At 34.7% G+C, this 25,751-nt stretch overlaps 3 protein-coding genes across 7 annotated transcripts; 2 read left to right on the forward strand and 1 right to left on the reverse strand.

The window, feature by feature from the left end:
- The first annotated feature begins 595 nt into the window (after nucleotides 1-595).
- Nucleotides 596-4,067, forward strand: LOC111292340 (transcription factor SPATULA-like). 2 transcript variants are annotated; one of them, XM_022884667.2, is made up of 7 exons: nucleotides 596-1,038; nucleotides 1,380-1,484; nucleotides 1,644-1,709; nucleotides 1,816-1,881; nucleotides 2,947-3,258; nucleotides 3,349-3,392; nucleotides 3,557-4,067. In XM_022884667.2, the coding sequence occupies exons 1-6, from the start codon at nucleotides 661-663 to the stop codon at nucleotides 3,367-3,369; spliced, it is 948 nt and encodes a 315-aa protein (XP_022740402.2). In that variant the 5' UTR covers nucleotides 596-660; the 3' UTR covers nucleotides 3,370-3,392; nucleotides 3,557-4,067. The 2 variants fall into 2 exon arrangements, with proteins under 2 accessions (XP_022740402.2, XP_022740401.2); XM_022884666.2 differs by having other exon boundaries at nucleotides 598-1,038; nucleotides 3,338-3,392.
- Nucleotides 4,068-7,308: 3,241 nt separating this feature from the next.
- On the forward strand, nucleotides 7,309-13,581 carry LOC111293032 (nicotinate phosphoribosyltransferase 2-like). Of its 3 annotated transcripts, none has more exons than XR_016345647.1 (15): nucleotides 7,309-7,496; nucleotides 7,746-7,893; nucleotides 8,016-8,135; nucleotides 8,254-8,388; nucleotides 8,472-8,533; nucleotides 8,763-8,838; nucleotides 9,925-10,026; nucleotides 10,945-11,061; nucleotides 11,170-11,228; nucleotides 11,793-11,967; nucleotides 12,109-12,243; nucleotides 12,332-12,430; nucleotides 12,739-12,847; nucleotides 12,938-13,133; nucleotides 13,221-13,581. XR_016345647.1 is itself a non-coding variant. In XM_022885733.2 (15 exons), exons 1-15 carry the CDS (start codon nucleotides 7,345-7,347, stop codon nucleotides 13,296-13,298), a joined length of 1,680 nt encoding a protein of 559 aa, XP_022741468.1. In that variant the 5' UTR covers nucleotides 7,309-7,344; the 3' UTR covers nucleotides 13,299-13,581. The 3 variants fall into 3 exon arrangements, 1 of the variants encoding a protein (XP_022741468.1); XR_016345646.1 differs by having other exon boundaries at nucleotides 12,739-12,924; nucleotides 13,021-13,133; nucleotides 13,221-13,479; XM_022885733.2 differs by having other exon boundaries at nucleotides 13,021-13,133.
- Nucleotides 13,582-13,671: 90 nt separating this feature from the next.
- On the reverse strand, nucleotides 13,672-25,744 carry ICU2 (DNA-directed DNA polymerase). Of its 2 annotated transcripts, XM_022885731.2 has the most exons (30): nucleotides 23,931-25,744; nucleotides 23,599-23,769; nucleotides 23,413-23,496; nucleotides 23,237-23,311; nucleotides 22,927-22,991; nucleotides 22,162-22,252; nucleotides 21,868-22,056; nucleotides 21,184-21,347; nucleotides 20,951-21,065; nucleotides 20,301-20,480; nucleotides 20,095-20,208; nucleotides 19,440-19,559; nucleotides 19,037-19,357; nucleotides 18,810-18,902; nucleotides 17,929-18,047; nucleotides 17,587-17,659; nucleotides 17,404-17,460; nucleotides 17,202-17,294; nucleotides 16,629-16,751; nucleotides 16,451-16,548; nucleotides 16,285-16,330; nucleotides 15,952-16,065; nucleotides 15,752-15,835; nucleotides 15,423-15,626; nucleotides 15,251-15,327; nucleotides 14,772-14,988; nucleotides 14,372-14,425; nucleotides 14,157-14,276; nucleotides 13,998-14,072; nucleotides 13,672-13,884 (listed from the first exon to the last, which is right to left on the reverse strand). In XM_022885731.2, the coding sequence occupies exons 1-30, from the start codon at nucleotides 25,044-25,046 to the stop codon at nucleotides 13,738-13,740; spliced, it is 4,599 nt and encodes a 1,532-aa protein (XP_022741466.1). In that variant the 5' UTR covers nucleotides 25,047-25,744; the 3' UTR covers nucleotides 13,672-13,737. The 2 variants fall into 2 exon arrangements, with proteins under 2 accessions (XP_022741466.1, XP_089622681.1); XM_089766555.1 differs by lacking the exons at nucleotides 13,998-14,072; nucleotides 14,157-14,276; nucleotides 14,372-14,425 and having other exon boundaries at nucleotides 23,931-25,531.
- Between the last annotated feature and the right edge of the window lie 7 nt (nucleotides 25,745-25,751).

Here is a 25,751-nt window from a genome sequence, read left to right on the forward strand (position 1 = left end):
TGGTTCTTACTTGGCTTTTTCAACCAAGCAATCTCTTCCCTTTCTTCATTTCATATTTTTGTTTTGCAAAAGAGTAGTAATATAAAGTAGTCTGAAAATAAAAAAAATTATAAATATTGATATTTGGATATAAATTTATTAGATGCGACTTTACAAATATTTATATTATCAATTTATTAATGATTAGTTAATAAACCACCTTCAATTAGAACAAAGGAGATCCAAATTCTATGCGAAAACACACCAAAAAAAAAAAAAAAGAAGCAAAAGAGCTTGCAAGAAGAAAAGAAAAGAATTGGTCGTAACAGATTACAAAGAAGGATTAATTAATTTATTCATTAATCAGTAATGAAAGGATAAAACCATGATTTAATGTCCCGCACGTGCGCCTGTGATCGTGAGTGAGAGTTCACCTGACACTAGTAAAAATTTATTTACTCTCACCTTTATATGTCATTATTTTAATTTGTCCGCCCAATCATTTGCCGTAAAAACCACAGACAGCCCCACCGGCAGTCACTTTACCACAAATCACCATTTTTTTCCTGATATTTTTTTTCATTAAATAAGCCTCCGCCCACAATATATAAACTTCCCTGTTAATGCAACTTTGTTTTAGTAAGAGAAACCAAAAGCCAAAAAGGACGGTAACCGAAACGCATGAAAAGATTAAAAAAAAGAGAAGCTAATCTGAAAATGGGAGATAACATTAAACTTACCACGTTTGATTCTAAGAACAATGATAACAATAATAATTATAATCATGGGACGTGTTTATCTTCTTCGTCTGATGATATATCCAATCTTCTTCATCAAATTCTAGTTCATTCTTCTTCTTCGTCTTCTGGAATGGCCCACTTGGCAGGCCCAACTGAGAATCCACTGTGTTTGTCACAGTCACCGGCACCACCCGGTGGTAGAGTGAAGCAAAGGATGATCTTGACTGTTGATTCTTGTGGGAGAGGAAGTGGAGGGTCTGGTAATTTGGTTGGAGCTGCTGGTGAGAATGATAATGATGGGTATGATTGTCAAAGCGAGGTAAGTATCTGGTTTTGTGGGTTTATTATCACTATCTTTATGATTCTGTTGCTCAGCAAATGGTGATGGAAATGGAGAGAATTTGAGACATTTTGTTGACAAAGGTTAAGATCTTAATTACAAAGAGAGTTACACTACATGCACATGAAGTAAACAGTAAAGACCATTGCAAGATTCTTTTTGAATGTGAAAATTTTCATTTTGTAAGAAAATTCTTTTGCCTTTAGTTCTAGCAAAATTTTTAAAAAATATAACGGGATTTGTCTTTCCTTTTCACAATTCAAATTGAGCAAAGATTCAATTTTTTTTCTTTTTGATAGTTTGAAATTTGTTATAAGCAGGAGGGCCTTGAAGCATTGGTAGATGAGGCACCAACAAAGCCAGCTCCATCTCGTAGTTCCTCAAAAAGAAGCAGAGCTGCTGAGGTTCATAATTTGTCTGAGAAGGTTAGTATTTTTGTCTTCTGGTTTTGTAATAAATTAAATCTATAATAATAATGGGGCAACATTTATTTGATTTGTGTTGGCAACATTTATTTGATTTGTGTTGATTGTGTGTCTGGTTGTTTCTTCATGGATTTCTATTCATGGGGTTGTTTGAGGCAGAGGAGGAGGAGTAGGATTAATGAGAAAATGAAAGCATTGCAAAACCTGATTCCAAATTCTAACAAGGTATTCATTTTTCACTTCATCTTTCTGTTTAATTTGATTACCTCTATATTGTGGCATTACTAATTAGGGTAATATATTGAGGGATTGAATTTTCCATCCATGGCAGACAGATAAGGTTTCGATGCTCGATGAAGCTATTGAGTACTTGAAGCAGCTTCAGCTTCAAGTTCAGGTATGTCAACAACTTTACAATTTTTTTTATGGGTGGATCCATAACTCTAGTTTAATTTATATTGCATGTCTTACTGAATCCACTGTCTAAACTTATGAGGATTTTGGGGATGTGGAAAGAATTTTGCATGAAGTAGTACTTGTTTGTTTATTTTGCATGATAGTCTTTTCTTGGATTAGGCTGTTTCATGGCATCAAAGCATTTCAAAGCTCACTAGCAGGTTCATAAGCTATTGTCTTTCTTCCAAAAGCAGAAAGGCCTATATGCCACGACATATGGCTGAACCATCTAAACCCTTCAGAACAACATTCTTCTTGAGAATATCTACGAGTCAGCTGAAAATCGCCTCATTCTGTTTTGGTTTGAAACATGTTCTGAAAAAGTGATCCTTTTGATTCCTTTGCTAGTCTAGCTTGTTGATGATTAAAATTAAAATGTGTAACTTGATTATAAACTGGTGTCTCTAGAGAAATGTGGCATCTACATGCAAGATAAAATTGAATTTTAAGAAACTGATTGGGTGTATCTATTATGTTCTTTGAAGCTCGCAAAGAACTGCCTAATTAATCCACTAACAGCCTTGAGAAGATAATAAGACTACAGAGTTTTTATTGTACCGCTAGAATTCTGCTGAAAACTTGCTTTAGAGGTGCTGTCAAATGTATAATAGGATTAAAAGACGAGATAGGAAAGACGACATCAAAGCTAGTTCAAAACAACATTACAAGAAGCAATGGGAAATCAATGCCCAAAATCATTTCATTGTCTTTGTGGTTTTTAACGGCTGCTTATTTCAATTGTAAGATAAGGTTAAGGCGACACATAAATATGTCTGCATCCAAGCTCTGTATTACATATTAATAGCTGTAATTTAGTCAAACTTCGATCATAAAGTCTGCAGACCTACAGGTCTATCTGCTGCAGGATGTTTGTTTTGTAGCCAAAATCTATCCTTTTATTGTCTATGTAGAATTGCTAATAACAAATGGAAATATGAGTGAAACAATGGGAGATATGGACAAAAAGTTTGCTTTTGATTTGTTTACCTTGTATTTCAAATATCAGTTGCTATCAATGAGAAATGGATTAAGCTTGCATCCCATGTGCTTGCCTGGAGTTTTGCAACCAATCCAGTTTTCCCAAACAAGAATGGACTTTGGCGAAGAAAAAGGTTCTCTACCCATGAATGTGTCAGGCACAGTGCCGGCGAATCAAGAACCCTCAGCACAGTTGGGTTTTGATCTACCCAACCAATGCAGTTCCTCAAACCCTGCATCTGTACCCAACATGTCAAACGTAATTACTTCAGAAACATCATTCGGATTGGAATCAATCCAGTCCCAGTTTGGGCCTTTTCAGCTCCTCTCATCATCTCAGGTAAGTCTTATGAGCGAGAATGCATAAAAATTTTGCGGAATAATCCTTACCAGTCATCTTACATTAAGCGATTGAGAAGGATATTTGCAGGGAAGACATTCTGCCACGTGATCAACTGAGGACAAAAATATCAGGTAGGCCCTAAAGATTACATTCTTCAACTCTATTAAAAATAGTATACTTGTTCAAATGGTAAAAGCCAGACTGCTGCTTTATATACCATTTTCCATGCCATTACTTCTATGAAGAATGAAAGGTGGAGAACTCCCTGGTCTGACACATATTTAACTGTTAACAGAATTTGGCTCAGCGGCTGTAAATACAGTTTCACTTCGCTTTAATACACGAGAATCTGATCTAAAGGATAGCGGTTCTATTGATACAAGCATGATGAGAAGAAACCAATCCAACAGTGTGCTCTTAAATAATATGGAGCATGACCTTATACTTTCTCCGCACCTGACTGGGCCACACGCGCAAAATCATTCCATCATATAATTTCTACGCTTGAACAACAGGCAAGCAGGTAGAAGTGACTCCAGTGATGAAATCAAGATAGAAAAACCGAACGTCTGAATTGGCTGCTTAACTGATGCTACTCTGTTAACCTTTTGGATTTAGTATAGCAACATTGTCCGTCAGCTGTTGTGTCTCTTTTGTATTTATCACAAAGCCTCCATGGTGAAGGCATTCTTACAAAGCCTCTATAGTGAAGGCAATGTCTTGACATGCCTCTTAAACATCCAGCAGCAAATGAGCATGAATGCAACATGAGCCTCAAATGTTTGGGATACTGAAGTAAACCAAAATTTCCCCTTTCCCTGCGTAAATTTAGCAGCTGCCACTTGCTCTTCTGATAATTTTCCATCAAAATTTTTGTGTTCGCTCGTATATAATTTACGAGAAAAAACTATTAGCCCGATAGTAAGTAATAGTTCTTATCTACATGAACCAAATTGGGTATGTTTCATGCTAAAATCATCTAACACCTTCTTCGATATCTGGTATTGTCATCTCTTTACAAAGCAAATTAAACACTAATTTTCTGGGCAGCTGCATTTTAACTAGTTTGAGTCTTTCTACATCTTCTTTGGTAGTGTTCTTCATGTCCTTGTTTTTTCTGGAATGTTGGGCTTAGGGTAAGTAGTCTTATCTTTAGGAATTAGTAGGATCAAAGAATTTATTAGAAGAAGATATTACAAGTTTAAATTCTCTTGAACCCGAAATATTCAAGAGTTTATTCGACGTGCATGTCATGAGACCAATGTGGAATTGAATGGAAAGGAAGATCAATTTGTCTAGAGACATAGTACTCAAACTTCAGTTCCTAGTCTAACTCGAATTCTATATTTATCAATGACGAGGAGATTCACACCTTTAATATCTCCCATGATTTAAGCAATATAAATTTAGTAATGCTGCATGTTAATCTGCATTAATCTTGACCTTAAACCTTTTGGCCAAAAGAAACTAATTAAATATAATATGCCATCTTTTTTTCTTCTAACAGAGGATCCTGATAGATATGAAGTCATGTAAGAGCTCCCATTTATGCTAAAAAGATAATTGTAACGATGATGATAACAGCAATGACAAAGATAATGGCAACAATGTTTTACAATGGCAAAGGAAAACAATATTGTAAGAATAAACAAAAGAATAAAAAATTGAAATTTCCTGGAATGAAATTAAAAAAAGAAAAAACAAGTCATATTATGATATACAACAAGTAACATCTACACCAATAAACTAAAACTATATAATTTGAACTAACATGTTATTGTCTAAGTATTTTTGCATTACTAGAATGGAAAATTTTTTTCTTTTAAGGCTTTGTTTGTTTCGCCAAAAATAGTTTTCAAAAAACGATTTTTATATTTTTAGGTGTTTGTTTGATAGAAAATTTGATGATCAATAAAAAATGACTTAATGGTCAATAAAAAATAAAATCATTTTTCAAAAAATTATGTTACGAATTTGAAAAAAATTATTTTTTGAAAAATAACTGTCTATGATTATAACTATTTATTAATACTTTTGAGCATAATATTACTTATAAATAATATTATATTAATAAATAAATAACATACTATTAACATAATATATTAATAAAATATTATAATTTATTCATAAATAATATTATATTAATACATAATATTAAAATATATTAATAAATAATATAAAGAATAATAAATAGTTTTATTTTAAGTATTTTTATATTAACATAATATTTTAATATTAAATATTATTTTTAATATTAATAATTTAAATAATAAATTATTTTAATATATTTTAATAATAAATTATTTTAATATATTTTAATAGTTATATTAATATTATTTGAAAAAAATAAATTTTTCAAAAAGCAACCAAAAAACAAAAAATACTGTTTATTAATTCATCCAAATAACAAAAAATCTCTTTCAATTAAAAAAATATAAATATTTTTTGAAAATTATTTTTTAAAATTTATTTTTTACGAAACAAATAGCTTTTTTGATTGAAAATACACACATCCAATTTTATATTACTAACAAAGCTGCTTGGAGAATGAAGATAATTACTCTATGATTAGAATAATCTTTATTAAATTAATTCCTTTAGGAAGAAGACAAATGGTTGAATCCACCAAAGGTTAGTTTTGGACGAGGAAAGAAGAAAAAACAACACGGTTCATGACATTATATGTTGCGTCCAAAAGCGGAAGACTGTACCACATTGGGTCGTTGATTTCAATTTTTATGGGCACATTTCTTTTGTTTGCGAATGTAATGCTATCTTAGACTATAAAATCATAGTATTTGTCTATATTGTGAGCAAGCATATTTGTTTACATCCCACAGGACAACCACAAACTTCAAATACTTCATTTACCAACAAAAAAAATCTCTTCTTTTGGGTAAAAAATGTTGATTAAGAAAAATGTTAAAGACAGAATGCACTAACCAAAAAAGTCAAACGTCTCTTGACTTACCAAACGAAAAAGTTGTTAAGATTGGAATATAATTCGTTGAATTTGGTTAATAATTCTAATCTTGTCTAATTTTAACCCAAGTGGAAATTGTGAGTCACGACATGGTACGCATGTTCCACCATTTTTATTCCAAAATGTGTTCAAAGTCATGATTAATGGTTTCCTTTGCTTCTCATTCTTCCGAAGAGACATGTTTGACGGGTTGGAAGAATTGAACCACAAAACGAATCAAAGACATTTTTATTTACATTTTCAAAAGAATTTTGTCATTTTAGGTTTTTTTTGTTATTCCTTGTTATTATGATTTAAGTCTTTAACAATACTATTTGAATTTATCTAATTTCTATCACTTGAATAAATCCATTCATACAACTATTTTTACTAAATAAAAAGAATTAAAATCTTCATAAAACTTAATTTCTCTAAAAAAAAAATTAATGCTATACATCAAATGATCAAATATACTCAATATTAACAAAAAGTTGTTTAAGCTAATAAATTTTTTATTTACATAATCATTTTAGAAAGATAATATTTTATGAACTTAAAATTTAATATTTAAATTTTTTTTAAATTATGACTTTCGTTATAAAAAATTAAATCTTAATGATAATTTTTCATTAATGTTAACCTTGATTAAAGGCTTTTTAAAAATATGATACATTTTGCTTAATTTTGAAGATTAAACAATAAATGAAATCACGACCATATATAAGTAAATAAAAAGAAAGACAACTGGCCTAACCTAAGCCAAGAAAAATATAAAGAAAAAGTTTATATGTTCCACGAAAAAAAGCCAGGGACTTTTAACACAGACCGGTGACCGAATTCCGGTTTGTACACGTCATTCTCTTTGAAGGCTGACTAAGCCAGCGAACCCCGAAAAAACTTTGGATGAAATTCAAAACCCTTTTATTTTTATTCTCCTTTTTTTGTCTCTCAAAAGAGAGTAAGAAATACGCTTTAATTTTAACGATCTCTCCAACTCGTTTTTTATTTTTCCTATTTAATGTTCGTGAGCCACACGCTTGCTTTGTTCCACTCTATAAAAGCAGGCGAGTTTTGAACTGAGAAGTAGTTAAAGGATTGCAGGGGCCAGAGAGGATTTATTAATGGAGGCGAAAGAGAACGGGGCGAGTGAGAACGCGGGTCGGGTCATGGACGGACCTACGAACCCGATGGTCACGCCTCTTCTAACCGATCTTTATCAGTTCACCATGGCTTATGCTTATTGGAAAGCCGGCAAACACAACGAACGAGCCGTGTAACTTACAATTTCTTTTTTCCCTTTAATTTCATTTCATTTTGAATTTATCTATTGCTTTGTTCAATTGTTTGGCTACTATGAAAATCGGATTGAAAATAGAGTTTGTTACTAGGTAGTTATTAGTTTGTCGGTTGTTAGTTACATTTGCATGTTTCCAGTAGAGTTTTTTTTTTTTTTCTTTTAACTTTATTAATTTCTTTACAATCACAAATTTCAAATCCTTCATTTTGAATTAAATGCTTTAAGGTTCGATCTATATTTTCGGAAGAATCCGTTCGGTGGTGAATTTACGGTGTTTGCTGGTTTGGAAGAATGCATAAAGTTCATTGCAAATTTCAACTTAACCGAGGAAGAGATCTCCTTCATCTGTGAAAGCTTGCCTGGTTCATGTGAGGTAAGCCGAACCACTTTGCGCCGAGGATTCAAGTAATAATATTCTAGTTGTAGTTAATTTATTTTCGGAACTGTTCTTGTATATTGGATGGTTAACTTGTTCATTGTATCTGCAAACAACAGGAAGGCTTTTTCAATTATCTAAGAGAAGTTGACTGTTCTGATGTTGAAGTGTATGCTATTTCAGAGGGAACAGTTGTTTTCCCTAAGGTACCCCTGCTTAGAGTTGAAGGGCCAATCGCTGTGAGTACCATCTAACGAATTCTTTTGCCACCTCTGTTTGTCTTGAATTTGTTATTCGTTTTCTGCTCCTTTGTTTTACATCTTGATTTTTCTTGGTATCTAAACTTGTCATTTTTAGGTGGTTCAATTGCTGGAAACTCCACTTTTGAATCTTGTAAATTTTGCATCCTTAGTGGCTACAAATGCTGCTAGGCATAGACTTGTTGCTGGAAAATCTAAAATGTTGCTCGAGTTTGGGCTTCGAAGGGCTCAGGTTAATGATTTTTTTTGTTTTCTTCTTTGAAATGTTAATATTTGAGTTTCTCTGTGAAACATTTCCATTCATGTTAATTGCAGGGACCTGACGGTGCTATAGGGGCATCAAAGTATTGCTATATTGGAGGTTTTGATGCTACAAGGTGATTTGCTGAAATATTTGTATCATGTTGTATCTGCTTTAGTGGTTTCCTATATCATTTTTTTAAAGCGATGGAAATCAAGTAAAGTTAATATTTGTCCTCTGCTTGATTTTGAATTATGCAGAGCTTATGATTTTTCAAGTTGATTTATTCTTCACTAATGTAGATTCTTTATCTAAGATAATGTTTCATTTGATTTGTTTCTGTTTTTATGCTTTATGTTGACCAGCAATGTTGCAGCTGGGAGGTTATTCAGGATACCTCTTCGTGGAACACATTCCCATGCTTTTGTTAGCTCATTTATGGTTAGTAACATTTTCTGGATATTTCAATATCTGTAAGCAATTAACTTAAAGAGTTTAATTTATATTTTCTGCATTAATTTATATTTCCTGCATATACACTCACTAGTGGCATGTACTTTAGTTTATACCTATATGGTAGTTTATAACTTTGTATGTTGCAGGACTTTCTTCCCATAATCTCTCCCTCTATCTGTATATATATTTTCATAAATTGGGAATCTTTGTTATTTGAATTATGTCATGGAAGGCATTAGTTTTAGCAAAATGAAGAGATTAAATATCTGTTATTTACAGAATCTTATTTGCTTTAATTCTGAGAGAGTTCTTTTATTCTTTAACTCTCTATTAAACTCGCTCATTGATGATACCAATACGAATGTTTTGTAAATTGCATTAGTGCAACTTTCCATTGCTCCTAATATATTGTATGAAAAAAAGACTTTAAACTGTGATAAGTATTGTATTTAATGCAATGACATGTGATATGGGCACGTTTCATTTGTACAGTAATAACCAAAATATTTTCACAATAATGACTGGACACCTTTTGAGATCAAACTAGTTCATAAATAGCAAGCCTAATTAAAATTTTCCTTTATTGTTTGCCCTGTTTGTTTTTGTTTATTACCTTACTGGTATATTAATAAATGTGAAATAATACCTATGTAGATATGAGTGACATGGATGAAGCAACTGCAAGAGACATGATTTGAGTGGCAAATAAAGTTTTAATCTGTATATAGCTTTTAATTTGACTAATATAGTTATTAGTTTCCTATAATGTTCTTGAGTTTAACCCTTGCTATTGGCTATCTGTGTTTATATCTAAAATGCTATTTGATTGGCACTTTATTTCTTGGTGGTTTCTTGTCTCTTAGTGAATCGGTCCATGCTCCATAACATTTAATGTTCGGAGATGAGCTTGGATTACACACTGACCTTTTAAATTGCGTATTATTTTCTATCAGTTATCTGTATGCTGTTGTATGAACCATTGTCTTACGTGTTTTCATGCATTGAATATTATTATGTCTTCTTGGAGTATTTTTGTGCTTGTATATGAGGTTATTCAATTTTAATTTGCAGAGCCCTGATGAGATCCTAGAGAGATCCATGTGTAGCTCTGATGGTTCAAGTACATGTGAGGACTTTGTCAGTCTTGTTCAGTCATGGTTAAACAAAATACAGGTGATGTGGATGGTCCTTTACACTTTTGTTAAAAATTTTTTAATTTGCTTGTCATGTCTATCTAGAGATATATTCTACACCATTACTTTGGTCAAAGTACAATAACCGAAACCCACTTCTGCTACATGTGCAAGTTCATCAAAATCAGGTATTTAAGCTTATGTTTCTTCCTTCCAAGAAGCCCAATGGCCCAAAATTGCAATCTTAAATCTAAAAGCCTACAATCTCAAAACCGATTAAAAAACAAAGGTTCACAATGGAAAGTGCAAAGCATTTATTACAGCATTTATTTCCATTTAGTTCCCAAAACCCAAATTATATCTACATATAGATAGATTTGGGAAATTTATATATTATATCTATGTATAGATTTGAGAAGTAGATTCATTGGATTATTGTTCTGCTTTTTGAGACAACATTGGCTAATATTTTGTCATAACAAAATGACTAATTTTAAAGGATTATCAACAATAATAATAATTACAGAGATCTACTATGAATAATTTTCAGCACTCAGACTAGTGATTCAACTTTGATATTTCCACAGGTAATACAACCATAGAATTTCCCATGTGTTAAATGCTGCAGATAGTCATTCATGCTATACCTACATCGCATGCATTGGACATAGAAAGCTTAGTTTTTAATACTAGTGAGTTCTTATGAACATCTCTGACTGTGGTTTGAGACCACAGTTGCTGCTTAACTAGTAGCCTTTCTGTCCATACTCCAGAAATTGGTGGGAGGAATAGCAGACGAAATGTTTATTCCTTTGAAAATCCTTAGAGTATGATATATAAGGAATTAGGTTGAGACTGATGCTTTTCTTTTCCTGATTTCTTCAATGCGATATTGCTGCCAGTTGATTACTTGCTGCTTCACCTACCTTAAGTTGTCTCATTTGGTGCATATTTGTAGTGGTCAAAATCACTCAGTGGCATTTTTGGTGAGACCAATCAGAGTGAATTAGCAGCTTTCATGTCATATGCCTTGGCATTTCCTAACAACTTTCTTGCTCTTGTAGATACATATGATGTAAGTACACTTTCCTTTAGTTTTAGCTTTAAACCAAATTTGATGTAGTCTATTTTCTCATAACATATATCAGCACTAACATTGCAGTTTTGACATCCATTTTACCAGGTAATGAGGAGCGGAGTCCCCAACTTTTGTGCAGTTGCTTTGGCACTTAGTGACTTGGGGTATGTCTCGAAGGCTTATACATATATTTTATCTTTTCTTCTTATAAGAACAAATTCTCACTTGTACAAAATTGGGTCAATAGAATTTCTTTTGCTCCCATTTGATATTTTATCTGCGCCTATTTTCAGTTAGTAATTTTTTATCATCTTTGTGACGACTTTCAAACACAAATTTACGTTGTCAAGCTGAATGGTCGTATTAGTAGCATTTTTTTCGCGTGATGGGTTGGGAGAGAATGAATTAGTGTATGATTATATCTTGGCATTGTGTGTGGCTATACTTAAATTGAAATCGAGGTCATACGAAGAATGGCATGAAACACGGCTTTATGTGCCATGCGTTAACAGATGTTGCCTTTACTTCTGCTTTTTTTTGGCATTTTATGTGTATCATTGTATTTGTGTTAAACACTTTTTTTGTCGGGTTTCTTCATTTGTCATGGATCATTTGTAGGTCCTACTTTTGTCTAGATAACAACTGAAGTTTTATTGTGAATTTCATTCATACAATTAAGCATATGGTCATACTCAATTCCAGTGATAAGTTAAATGCACAAAATGCAGGTACAAAGCAGTTGGCATTAGATTGGACTCTGGTGACCTAGCATACTTGTCTAGTGAAGCCCGGAAGATCTTTAATGCAGTTGAGAAAGAATTCGGGGTTCCTGGTTTTGGAAAGATGAGCATTACTGCTAGTAATGATTTGAATGAGGAAACTTTGGACGCACTAAACAAGCAGGTTGTCAATCTAGAATAAATTTCTTTGAATAATTTAGTCATCTCTTTAAGGGCCTGTATCAGGATGAAAATGCCTCCAATATAGTACATGATTCACTCTTGTGCACATCTACTAATGAGGGATCAAACTTTTTCCCTGCAGGGTCATGAGGTGGATTGTTTTGGAATAGGAACCTATTTGGTTACTTGCTATGCTCAAGCAGCTTTAGGTTGTGTTTTCAAGCTTGTTGAGATCAATAATCAGCCACGCATCAAGCTTTCAGAGGATGTATCTAAGGTTTGACCTGGTTGCCCAGAAGTTTTAGCACCATGCTTTCTCATCATATAACACATTTCCTTATATTTATTTATTTTTTAAATACTAGGTCTCTATGCCATGCAAAAAACGATGTTACAGATTATATGGAAAGGAAGGATATTCACTGGTGGACATATTGACAGGGGAAAATGAACCATGTCCACAGGTATTCATTTATAGTTCCCATTATCTTGTTGTATAGGCTCCAAAGCTTTTCAGTGGTTAGATACCAACATTCTTATGCTTTTTTTTTTCTTTATTTGGTCTGTGATATAAAATTCACCATTAAAGCCGCTGGCTCATTTTGATTTCAAAATATATATATTTTTTGAACTTGGATTGCTTTAAATTCCTTTGTTAAGTCACCAACCACTAATAGCTGTACGCACCACAGCAATATATAGACTTAAAACTCCATAGATGCTACAATGATGAGGCCGAACGACCTCATTTTTAAGCTCTTTAAATTTGCAGGTGGGAGAACGAATTCTATGCCGTCACCCTTTTAATGAATCCAAAAGAGCATATGTCGTACCAAAGCGTGTGGAAGTGCTTCTGAAGTGTTACTGGCCTGGGAAGTCAGGTAGGAGCTCAGGATACCCATTTGGAATTTATCACTATCCTATCAATGAAGAAACCATATGAGAAACTAATATTTAGGTTTGAATTTTAGTTACTCGCTGTTGAACAGAAGAGAGACTCATCAGCAATTTGTTTATTCCCATTTACTAAAACAAGTTTTTTACCCTCTTGAAGATAAAGTTAGAGAAGAGTTACCAGCTCTCAAGGACATTAGGGACCATTGCATCAAACAGCTTGAGCAAATGAGGCCTGATCACATGAGGAGATTAAACCCTACACCATACAAGGTATTACAGGCAAATCCATAAAAATATTCTTTTTCTTCGCAAACCCTTGTTGCTAGTATAAAAGTATTTTTCTTAAACACCATGCAGGTGAGTGTAAGTGCAAAACTGTATGATTTCATCCATTTCCTATGGCTCAATGAGGCGCCTGTTGGGGAGTTGCAGTGAGAATCCAAGATAAAAATGCATGGAATAAGTATACAAATAGCAAGTGCAAGTAATGATTCCAATGAAGTTGGAGGAGCTCCTTTGACGTGGTGTTCATACATAACATTATTCTCACCTCTGACTAATAATCCCTTATTTTGTCACTATGCTTAATAAAAGGAATTGTTGTTTTTTTTTTTTATCTTTCTGCTGTCCAAATTCTAGTTTAATCTTGTCAAAACTTTCAAACCAGGGGCCATTTGTAGATTTTGCATACAAAAATAGTTGGTTCTGCTTTTCCCAATATTTGTTTTTTAAGATGTGGTCATTTGTCAGCTGCTTAAGTTAGGCGTACGCAATTTAAAAAAAAAAAAAAAGAAAAGAAAAAACAGCATAAGAAAATCAAAACAAGATTTAAATTTACATAAATATTTAAGGCATAAGAAGAAATAAACGTGATTCAAATTGTTATAATGAGGTCATTAAGCTGCACCCAACCAAAGGCACATCTGTCTCGAATTCTTTGAACTGTAGAAGCAGCCAAATCAACCACTGGCCGAACTTTGGCCAACTGTTTCTCTAGAGGTATCCTCGCACTTGTCTCCATCTGCGACACCAGCAGCAAAAAATCAGTTAAAAAATACCAACTATTCACAAGAGCAATAGTAAATAGATGATGTCTAATCCATGAGAAAAGTTATTGAGCAAAATGTCAACCACCTTTCCTATGCAGCGTGTGGTATCCAAGAGATGACAGAAATATGCAAGTTGCTTGTATAGATCTGCTTCCGTGTACTACAGATTTAAGGAAAAATTCTTCAGCTTAATCATGAAGATGTTAGAAAAAATGTGTTACATTTTAAGGGATTGTCATGAAACCTTTCTAACAAGACGCCCGTTACAGCGAGGATAGTTAGGACAAACTGTTCCTTTCTCAGAATCACCAACCAGCTGTAAGTTGAGACTTCGCGTGGTGTGCTTGCAGGTCTCATCATCACACTGAATGCCCAATTATAATGTTATCAGATTTAATTACTGCTATAACCCAAACTTTTTTTTAAGTTATATACAGTATTTTGCAAGAGATATATTACCGTCATTAAGCCCTTGTAGTACATTGAAATAAACCCCTCTAATTGTCGTTTGACCTGACAGTCAGGAAAACACATGCTTAGCATGACTATATTGCAAGCGACATTGGATATTTTTGAAGAACATGTTAGGTATTGTGATACACAAGACAATGACAGGAGGGAGATGACAAAATATACTCTAGAGAGAGAATAATAGGCCTTGGTTCCACTTTGTACCCCTTGAAGACAACAGGGAACCTTGAGTGGTGTCAGCACCAGCAGTCATTTTAAGTCATGCAAGCCTAAGATATGCGATTATATTACTAACATCATTATTGGATGAGTGATTTCAGTTGTACATGGTTATCAGAAGGGGCTAAAAGCGATAAGAGCAATAAATGAGTCCAAACTCAATAAATACCTGGTTTGCTATCATTCCAGGAGACATTCTACCCATGTCGCCTTCTTCTGGACATTTGGGGCAGCGCAGCTTGCTCCAAAAATTGCAAGTAGATTTCTCTTGTTGCATTTTTGTTTGCTTCTCACCATTTATACAGATGGAGCTGAAGACAGAAGGGCAGTCAAAAGTGCCTGAACAGCTCGGACATGACAAGGTCAATGGCTCACATCCCTGGTATCTGCAACACAATCCATGACATATATTATTTCATTGAAGAAATGTATACTTTCTTTCATTGTAGTCAATTTGGATAACATTTTACGTACGAACCTGGATGATAAACTAGAGGAAGACAGTTATTATAAAATTCATTTGTGAAGGAATAACAAATATAATAGAATATTGCAAGAGTTTAACAGAAAAAATGAACTATTAAAAAGTTCTTTAAAATTATAACAGGACAGAAACAGCATAGTACTTGGACAGAAGAAAATAGTTACCTCTCCTTATCATCTACAGCAAACAAGAGAGCATTAGCAGGGTCATTGCTGACAGCTTCACTTGATTTAATTTGGAACTGGAATAAAAACAATAAGATAATAGTATCATTGGTAAAGTGTGCAAGATAGAACAAAGATGCCCTTCAAATTTAGGCTAGCCAGTAGGGCTTACCTTCGATGAGTCAAGTCCTAAACAATCAGCCAACCGCTCTGGGCTTGTTCCTTGTATTGAAGCACATAAACGAGATATGACTGGGTGGATCTGCTGTGACAAGTAGTAATCAATGTCAATCATCCATTTCCCCTCATCTTTTTTCAACTCATCAGGATGCCTGGCACGGTAAGCTATCCCTGTTGAATTGCTTGAACTAGTCCCCTGTCCCAGACAGAACAAAATGGAAAAGGAAAATCAGATTGAGATGAATGTAAAATCGAGGTCTGAAGGCCCCCTATACTTAAAATTCAGATATGATTTTATAGAAAATAAATGGATGTACAAACCTGTTCACAGCAAATTATGTATGGAATAGTATCACCAGCCGAGCAACCATTAGAATAGCCACTTTGCTTCAATCGGAGAGCCACCTATAAATTGGTCAAGTAATAACCATTGAATGATTTAGATAAATGGTAGGGAAAATTACATAAGATTAGATGGAGATACAATGCATGCAAGATCAGTTACAGTTTGTTGAACTCACCTGAACATGAGGTTGATTTTTGGCGTCTGGGTAGGCTTCAGGTGGTTTAGTCAATGTCTTTGTGATAATGTATTTCTCAAGTGCTACTTGTCCATTCCTCATTTCTTCCTGCACCTGTTACAAGCAAAGCAGGTCAATTATATAATTGCAGAATAAGCACACAACTTCACCTTCCAAAGTTCAGAAAATGATGTGTAATAAACCATAAGCAGTAGCCCTTAAAACCTTTGTATTGGTGAAGGATCCCAAGGAACTAAGACTTTCTGTTCCGCACCAAATCCAACCAAAAGAACAAAACAAAAATGGTTCAAATAATAAGCAATATTTACTTACCTTCATGAGAGAGTTATGTATTGATTCAACAACATCTTCGCAAGACCTGTAAAAATAGAAGCCAAAGTTACAAACACTCAGTGACCAATTCCTGCTTGGATTTCCAACTCGGTATAAAACTCAACACTAAAAATTACAATTAACAAAAAAGTAGAATATTGCGTACCCTCCTGACAAGATTTGACCAAGGCAGAAATCTCCCAATTCCTTTGACAGTAAGCTCCAATCACGACGAACCATATCAAGACCTTTGCGCTCAATAACCTATAGTAAAAATGTTATCTCTCCAATCTTTCTAAGAGTCACATTAGTGAGTGAAAATGTATTCAACAAATCAACATTACCTCATATGGCATCCCATCCTTGAATTGTACCTTCACAGCTGCATACTTTTTCTTCTTCAAGAGCAACATTCTCTTGTACAGGCCATCAAGGTCAATTTCTAGACACCTATACTTCTTGTTTACCTAGACATAAAGAGATAGAGAAGTTACATCTTACACAAAGTGCCTAAAAGATGGGTTTAAATTCAAAAAGAAAAAGTATGGCACATTAAAGCCAGCTCTATAGTTTATACCAATCCTCACTAAAGACTTCAAGGGAAATCTAAACCTTTGAAAATGAGGATTCAAAATTTTGAATGTGGCAACAATTCAATCAAATTCTAAGAAAAGGGCTATAGCAATAAAGTCTAAAAGATTGGAACTAACAGGACTTTTTTTCTTCTCCATTATAGGTTTTAGGTTTAAACAAACCCTTGCAGCAAATCTTATCAACCACATTCCTAGCTATAAACACCATATTTGCATCACATTACAAGCACAGCACATACTGGAACTTTTATGAATTTATTCTTTTTTTACTATGCGTGAGGTAGCCAACATAAGTTCAAAAAAAGCACATTATTAGAGCCTTACCTCCTGGATGACTTTTCCTGCAATTGCTTTTGCTTTTGCAATATCATCCAGTCCACTGTAAACCATAATAGAATCTGTATCACCATAGATTACCTGCAAAATACAAAAGCACTCATCTTCAGGAGCATAATTCATTAATTAACATAGACATGATATGGCAACACTATTCATAACTTCTGAACATCAAGGCATAAGAGAATACCTCTAAGTTTAAATTATTCTGAACAAGATCAACAGTACTTTGTAGAATCTCCCTTCCCTAAACAAAAGCAACATAACTTAGATCAAATCACAAGAAAATAATCCATAAAAAAGCCAACATCTTTCTACTTGAGAACAGGATGGATCTTTGCATTTGCGTGTATGCTACATAAAGCTCTCTTACTTGTTGCGTTATAAGCTCTGCAAGAGGTTTTGCATAAAATCTTGAATTGGAGAACCCAAGGCATCCATACATACTGCACAGCAAACGTTATCAGGTCATACACGAGAGAGATACCATCTAAACTACAAAACAAGACTTGTCAGTACAGTGTTGCAAGAAGCCAGAAACTAGAAAAAAAAAAAATTGAAAATGCCACCTACAGCAGGACAGGTTTTGGTGATGATACTAAAAACTTTCAAAGAAATTGAAGGGTCATGAATCTTCAAGGAACATTACACATGTCTTAGTTCAACCAAATGACCTCCAAAATAATAGTAAAAATAATTAAAAATACACACAAACCTATTTGCAGTAAGCTTTAGTGCTTGCTGCTGAATATCAAGTTGCTGGACCTTGATACCAGATGCATTTTTCATCCATGACTTTACCATTCTCCTTCTCTGAACCAAATTTTTCAGCAACTACAGAAGGGTATGAAAAACAAATTATCTACTGGTATGTGTGAAGTATTGGAAGCAAATAGAGAATGTAGAGACATCTTTCACAGAGAAGTTTCATTCAAATGTGTAGAACAAGGAGCCAACAAGCCAATGGCTCTTCAAACAGTGATATATGCAGATTGTTGATGAGCATCAATTACACCATCTCAAAATTTCTTTTATCATATTTAATTGATCACTCAAAATAGTAACTAACATCCTGTGATTATAAATAGTTTTAACTCATAATAATCTTGCCATTAAATTTTCAAAAAGCATTTCTAGTTCCAAAATTATAAAAAAAACAATAAGTTATTACTTCTTTAAATTCCTTCTCTCAGAGTTTCTGTATTGTCTTCTCAAGATACAACTCAAAAACATTCCTCTTCCATTTTGGAAGATCTCAAACATTTTGCAATTACTAGAAAATAATAATAGATATCCATTAGTTGTTGATGTTTCTATTGTACCCTTTATTATAAACCATCAAAAAACATGATGCAATTAAGAATAAAAAGTTAAGATGAAGCGCAAAGGCAACTACCCTCACTAAAGTTAATGCATTTCTATAGGGGATTTACACTTCTAGACAGTCAAAGTGTTTACTTAGAGAAGAATTATACAGACAGCTAGAAGACAAATAAAGAAGCAGAGTATGAATATAAGTTTCAACACAATTTGGCAAATTCCGCTGTTCAAAAGTAATCAGCAACAAAGGATTTAGAATGTTAGAGGAGATTATACCTCAGGTAGAACCCCAGCTGTTTTACTAGATGGCAAACGGGGAATTAATCCATCTGGAAATCTTTCAACTGTTGTGAAGCATATATTGTATTCCTGTAATAATCAAATTAGTAGCTCATACTCACTAAAAGGGTATATGCAGCAGAAATCACCACAACCTTGTATTAGAGAAGACGAGATAAAATTTCCGATTGATAATAAAAGAGACATGAGGGAGTTGTTAAAACCTGAATAATGGAAGGGTAAAGGCTATTGAAATCCAGCAGCAATACATATTTGTCATACAGTCCTCTTTTTGGCTCCAAAACCAATCCGCCTGCATAGGCAGGACCTTTTTTGCCTTTCCCATGTTCATTATGAGTTTCATCTTCAAAATTCACATCATTGTTATCCACCTCATCCATATTTCCATCCTCAACACTATTATTTATTCTCTTTTTTGTAACTTTTATTTCCTTTGTGTGTGATGAAGACTTGTCTGGCACAATGTACTTTTTTGCATGAAAAGCATGCAACAAGAGATACTCTACTCTTTGTGCCCTAGCACCCTGAAAAGCAGCATGTTCTTTTAGGTCAAGTCAATGAACAGATATTGAGACAATTACACGTGGGGAACCAAACGGGACTCACCTGGAGAGTTTTTCCCCAGAGATTACCACTAATATTGGTCAGCTGGCGAGTAAGGGGAAGAACACTTAGATGAAACATTAGTTCCATAGATAACCATGCATCAGTCTCCCCATATTCAATCTGAACACATCACGGATATAATTAGAAGCATGATATCCCGGACCAGTCATAAATTTCCAGTTATAATTGACTAGGTTGTCCTGCTGCACACGCCCTGAGTATTGTAATGCTCAAGTTCAAGCAGTATAGTCCATAATTTGTTAAAATGCACAAAGCATGGTAAGCAGTAAAAGCTCTGAGCCAAGAAGTCATAAGTTATTAATTCTTTTTTTTTTTTAGAAGAATCAAAGAAAACAGCAAAAAATTTAATCAGAAAATGAGGAAAAACGGTGAGAAAATAAGGGAAAATGCACGAGTTATTAATGCATTTACAACATAAATTGAAACATTGCAAGAAAAGCATCAGACAAACATCATGCAAGCTGGGTACTAATATCAAATTACAGCTTAGATTTATCTTTCTTATTGCATGTTTATCAATGTTTTCTATGAATGTTATTAAAGCTCAAATGTCACCTAATTCAAATGTAATTAAGAACATTATAAATGAAAAAGAGCTCAAAGCATGCTACTAGACATAGTTATCAGAACCTACAAGTTCCATGAGCGATTCAGATGTTTGGAACATTCTGGGAATATCTTGTGGAGCAATCTCCTTGCGGTCTTTGTTCAGCTGAGTCTTTGACAGTTGTGTCAAAGAATAGCTAACCTGAGAACCAAAATTGCATGTTTAATAAGCAAAGGTTGCCACCATCTCAGTTCACATACTGCATTGAGGGTGTAATGCACCAATTGACATACCTCTTTTAATAAGTCACGGGAACACAAATACGTATCACATAAAAGACGACCAGCAATGCAGGACATGATCCCTGGGCTTGCTCCAGACCCAAAGATGGTACTTCCTTTTGTTAACTTGGGCATCACAGAACGCTTCAGACGGCCAATTTTGGACCACATGCTGCTTGGCACTTTGCAAGTCTGCACATAAGTAATTTATTAGCACTATATGGTCAATGGGAACTCATTATATGGGACATCTGATAGGCACAGAAGCAGCTTCCACTTGAAGAATAAGATGAGGAAAAGTTAAATCAAAGAACTATATAAAGTTAGCCATCTAAACATTTGATGATACAGAAAAGCTAACTATAACATCAAGAAAATAAATTTAATGGTGGCTAAAAACTAATTGCATATAGGAGAAACTCTCATGTGTACATTGACATATTGATTAATAGTGATTCAATAGTCTTGCACCTACTAGGTTTTGTTAATTATTCAAAGAAGAAACTACAATAAGCTATCAATGAATGCCACCTCCTGCTTAAATATACAAATAGGGCCAGCAGATTGTAGCCTGGCCATGATCTTTTGCCAGTGGCTGAGAATGTATATAAAGTGTAGCTTTAAATTACTCTTATAATAAAGCACTTTGAGGTGATTCCCACCTGGGCTCTATGCAGGAGAACATCCAAGTCAAACCCAGATATATTATGCCCGATAAGAACATCACTGTCCAACTTGTATAACTCGATCATCAGTCGATTTAATAAAGCTCTTTCACTGCAAAATAGCAAGGAAAGATACTTCAACAACAGCCACTAAATATAATTATTCAGGGTTAGTATCATGTTAGAGGCAATGGTCAAAAAGTTCGGTGAAGACAACATACACAACTTACCTGCTTTCAGAGACTAAAACAATTGATCCAGCTTTTGAGTTTCTATCTGTCACCTCTTTGGTAAACCCCATTGGAAATATGCCTCCATCAAGTTTACGGACAACAGTAAAGTGACTCAGAAGACCAGGTTTCTTCCATTCTGAAGCCAACATGGGAGTGTCTATCTGAAAGCCCAAACCGTGCATATCATGTTACTTTCTTAGGTCAAAACAGCAACTTGTGTGGGTTAGATCTTTGCCAGTTTATAAAACACTTAAGCTAATATTAGTGAAGTTAAATCAATGATAGCATCTTTCTGCAACTTGGATCCAAGATGGTTTCCTAAAAAAGAGGAATGTGGAAGTAAAGCCTATAAAATCAAGTTGCATATATTTTGCCTAAATAACTGGGCCAGCCTGAAAGCATAATGAATTATGTTAGCTATCAATTGCTGAAACATCTAAATGACTCAGCTAAGCTTAAAAGTGCACTAATTCTTCTTAGCTCCATATGCCTGCATAATACGTAGGAAGAAATGTTTGATGTTATATCTATTTAAGACTGAATCCCCCAGAATTAACAATTCAAGCAGCTTACCAAGTCTGGAAAGAAAAAAGGCTAAATTAAATCAACCAAAGCTATTTAAAAAAGTTCTTGACAAAACATGCCTAAAGTACGATAGGAGAAAAAGCCTCATCAACAAACCTTAGCCCTGTGGCAACAGATAATGGATGCTGAGACTACTTCATTTATATTCTGCCTCTCATTGATGATAGTCTTCAAATTTATCGCTGAAACAACAACCGGAGGAATTTCTGTCGTGTTCTTTGATGAAGTTGAAATCCTAATGTCTTTGGGAGAGTCAACAATAATCTCATACTTGCACCAGCTGACCTGTCAGAGTTTAACCAAACTGTCAACATAAGAACCGAAAACATGCTTAAAGAATTTGTGAAATCAGCTAAAACCACAGCAGATGCCTAGGTTCAAGAATCTCACCCTCTGAGTAGCTGGACAGGTAGAAAACTTTGAAACTGATAGCCAAGAAGGTCCCTTTACCTTCCTTTTAACAAGGAAAAGCTCCAATGCACTGCAAGTGATGATTCCTGTCAGTAATCCTTCCAATTTTTCAAGTAAAGAACCCAAATTATTGCATCCTTCAACAAAAAATATTGTGATTAAACAGAAGCTCATCAAGAATAAGCTTTCTGGAAGATAATCAAGTCAAATTGATTTTAAATTTTAAAGTAGCTTTAAAACATTATCATTGCATGTCATAGATAAAAAAAAATTATGATTATCACTAAACAATCAATCAACTTCATATCATGTAATTGGCCAATCACCAAAAGCATGTTGACTCAACCTTTTCACCATAAGGTAAGTGAGAAAGGGCTTTACAAAGCTAAACAGCTAGAATAACACTACAACAATTGGGAAAATTTTACAAAAGGCTGATAACAACTCATAATACCACATGATTTACCAAACATGTGGGACAATTAAATTGGCAAATTACTTTGACTGGAAAAAGACATTTGCATGTGTCTACGTATCTGAACCAGCCATTGGGTATTACATCAAGTGATTACAGGATGGGTGTGGTTGGGTTAGGTGTTACCTTTAAATCTAAATGATTTTATAGATATACAAACACACAGATGTATTAAGATATGAACATGTGCAAGAGAAAGCAATTCAAAACATTATAAATTCTGCTGCTATCACTTTTTCCTCTTAAAAAAATGTTACAACTACTTAAACCTGCTATGAGTCCCAAGCAGAGTGCAGAATGTTTCTCCTTTCAAATCTAATGGAAGTGGTGGATCCTGAAAAACAAATGAGGACAAAAAGCAATTTTTAAACAAGAGGTAGCAATCAACAACAGAATAAGCAACTAGTTTATCTATCAGGGACATTAGAATCATGGTTTGTGACAACTTGAAAAGAATGACCTTTTAGGCTCTCAATTCAATTGAACTTAAAAAAAAAACATAGTTGGTCAACAAAATATGTGAAAATAAACTCTAGGTGAAACCATGTTCTTGTTTGAATTACAGTTTTACTCATATACCTTGAATGGGTAGTTAATCTTGAGCACATAATTCTCCCCAATAGGTATGTCAGATCTCTCAAATGCATATTGTCTCTGAAATTTGATCACCAATTCAACAAACCCTTAAGAACAAGTGTTTTGCAAATTTGATCATCAATAAAGTACTAAGGGTCAGATTGATTGAATCTGCAAACCTTAACCGGTGCCATGGTAAAACTTGAAACATTAAGATTTAACAAGTGTTGTGCAACTTCATTCTTCAACCCTGATGCCACATCCTTTAAGAACAAAATTGGAGAGTAACATCAAGCCATCAAGTGACATCCAAAAAGGTAAAAATACCAAACGAGAGAAAATGAAGGCAAATAAAAACAACTTACATGCAACTTTGTTCGGAAACCTGAAGGAGATATCTTCGATTCTTCTGCATCTTTCTCTAGTTTCACCATCTCATCATTGTGAAATATAGAATTGTGGGGGAATGCATAAACGCATCTTTGCATATTCTTTACAACAATACAACAACTTTGGTATCCACTCCCAACTTTGACCTAAATTCAAGTCCCCATTTCAGACAACCAAAAGCATTTTTCATATTAAGATATAAACATATGAAACACAATTCACATCTAAATTTAAAGCAAAAACCAAACATAGCACCATAAAATTACTTCAAAGAAGCTATAGAAAAGTCATTAAGATTACAAATTACCTTCCCAAAGAGATAAAGGGTACCCATATTAGCACCATAAAACTCCTCATGAGCATCAAGTATGTAAAATGGCAATGAACCATCCACGTCAAGCTTAAACTCCGATTGTCCTTCACCACTAAAACCATTGTTCCCTTCCCCACAGCCACTCACATTGCCATCCCCTTCACTCTTCAGCGCCTTCCACCCCGCCATTGCACTCAAAGCCTCATCCTTCTTCTCCTCCGAAATTTTTGCATTCAATTTATGCACGCTCTCCCCCTTCTCCTCCTTCCTCTCCTTTATGGCCTCTGCCTTCATTTCAACCTCAGGCTCCACTTCCTTGACCTCGATCTTGCTAAATTCCACAATTGCTCCTACATTGTTCTCGGGATACTTCTCCTCAACAAATTCCTCCAAACCTTTATCTGAAACTAACTCATCTTCACTCCTAACGGAATTAACCACTGTGGGAGCCACTTTGGAGGGCCTAACAGAAGCCAAATGATTGGTTTGCCCTCGCCTACGGCGTTCCCTATCAGATTCATCAGGGGCAAACTGCTTGATCACATCATCAACAATGCTTTCGCATTTCACCTTGTCAGTTTCTTTACTCTTCTTATTAAAAGTCGATGAAGTAAACATCGAAGAAACCCTCTGTTTCCCCATCATTGCTGCCGCTGCCGATAACGAAGCGCTACTTTTGCTTACTCTGTTGCTATGGTTGTTGTTGTTTTCCTTTTTGTCCTTTTTCTCAACCTTTTTTTTCCTCGAACATCTTAGACCTTCAGACCCATCATCGGACGACGAATAATGGTTCGCCCGAGTCCAGTCAACTTCGTTGCCGTCATCACCGTAGCCGAAGTCTCCATATTCTTCATCGTTCTCAATGAAATCTTCAGCCTCTTTTCGCCTCTTGTTCACGATCTCCTGGTAAGCATTTTCGTCGCAGTTATCGAACACCGGCTCATCGAGCTTGATGTAGTAAGCAGGTGCGGAGGAATCGGAGCGACGCCCGCCCTGACGTAGGGCTCTTAAGCGTTCTAGGGCTCCAGCACGTTTCTCCGCCTCCGCTCCTCGGCCACGGCGGCGACCTGCGGTGCCTGCTGGCTCGTCCATCGGCCTGTCACCATCCATTGTTCTACAACCCGTAGATTTTCATCTATTTTTTTTGTTTGAAAAAAGGGTTTTTGGTGGCTTTGATTTCAATGGGTTTTTTTGGTGAAACGTTGAAACAATTTAGGGAATATAATTATAAACGGCGGGAAGGTTTTTGGGTTTTGGCGCCAATACCCTTTGTTCTTTTTTTCCTTAAGTATTCCAACAGACGCCCTTTGACACTCGAACCGATGAAAAGCCACGTCACTTAAGTTTTCAAACTTAAAACTCATCACGGGATGATTCACCACCAAATATAAACAACTTAGAAAGAAATGATTTTACAACAAAAAGGTTCAGCATTTTTACAAACGCGTTGTGGACAAACCAGCCACTAACCGAACACAAGGACAGTGGCGACATCTTCAACAACAACAAGCATCCACGGAACCAAAACCATTATGCCACTGCATACACCATAAACTTCCAAAAGAAAATAGAGAAATTTTATCACTCATCCAACCAGTAATTCAATCGGATATTCCGTGGGAAAACCTCATGCCTTGGGCTTTGACAATCTCTAAATTTTTTGCTTTGGGCTTTTGACAATCTCCGCTGGGCCAAGCCTGAGTTCTTCTCCATGTATCTTGATGACTTGATGATAGATTATTTTTTTATAAAAAAATCCCAGTTTGAAAATTAAAGAAAGTTAGTTGAAATTTGAATTCATATATGTTAGATGAT

The sequence above is a fragment of the Durio zibethinus genome, chromosome 10 (assembly GCF_047325235.1).
Source record: "Durio zibethinus cultivar Kanyao isolate XHJ-2024 chromosome 10, ASM4732523v1, whole genome shotgun sequence".
NCBI classification, from domain to species: Eukaryota; Viridiplantae; Streptophyta; class Magnoliopsida; order Malvales; family Malvaceae; genus Durio; species Durio zibethinus.

Bases quoted from the DNA above. Each gene is read 5' to 3' on its own strand.
- LOC111292340 (XM_022884666.2), top strand. From the start codon at position 661: ATGAAAAGATTAAAAAAAAGAGAAGCTAATCTGAAAATGGGAGATAAC. The intron at 1,710-1,815 runs GTATTCATTTTT...CATCCATGGCAG, and splicing joins TGATTCCAAATTCTAACAAG to ACAGATAAGGTTTCGATGCT. The intron at 1,882-2,946 runs GTATGTCAACAA...TTCAAATATCAG, and splicing joins AGCTTCAGCTTCAAGTTCAG to TTGCTATCAATGAGAAATGG.
- ICU2 (XM_022885731.2), bottom strand. From the start codon at position 25,046: ATGGATGGTGACAGGCCGATGGACGAGCCAGCAGGCACCGCAGGTCGC. The intron at 22,057-22,161 runs GTGAGATTCTTG...AAACTCTGACAG, and splicing joins CCTGTCCAGCTACTCAGAGG to GTCAGCTGGTGCAAGTATGA. The intron at 15,836-15,951 runs GTGAGTTCAACA...ACCAATTTATAG, and splicing joins AAAATCAACCTCATGTTCAG to GTGGCTCTCCGATTGAAGCA.
- LOC111293032 (XM_022885733.2), top strand. From the start codon at position 7,345: ATGGAGGCGAAAGAGAACGGGGCGAGTGAGAACGCGGGTCGGGTCATG. The intron at 8,136-8,253 runs GTGAGTACCATC...TGTCATTTTTAG, and splicing joins GAGTTGAAGGGCCAATCGCT to GTGGTTCAATTGCTGGAAAC. The intron at 8,534-8,762 runs GTGATTTGCTGA...TATGTTGACCAG, and splicing joins GGAGGTTTTGATGCTACAAG to CAATGTTGCAGCTGGGAGGT.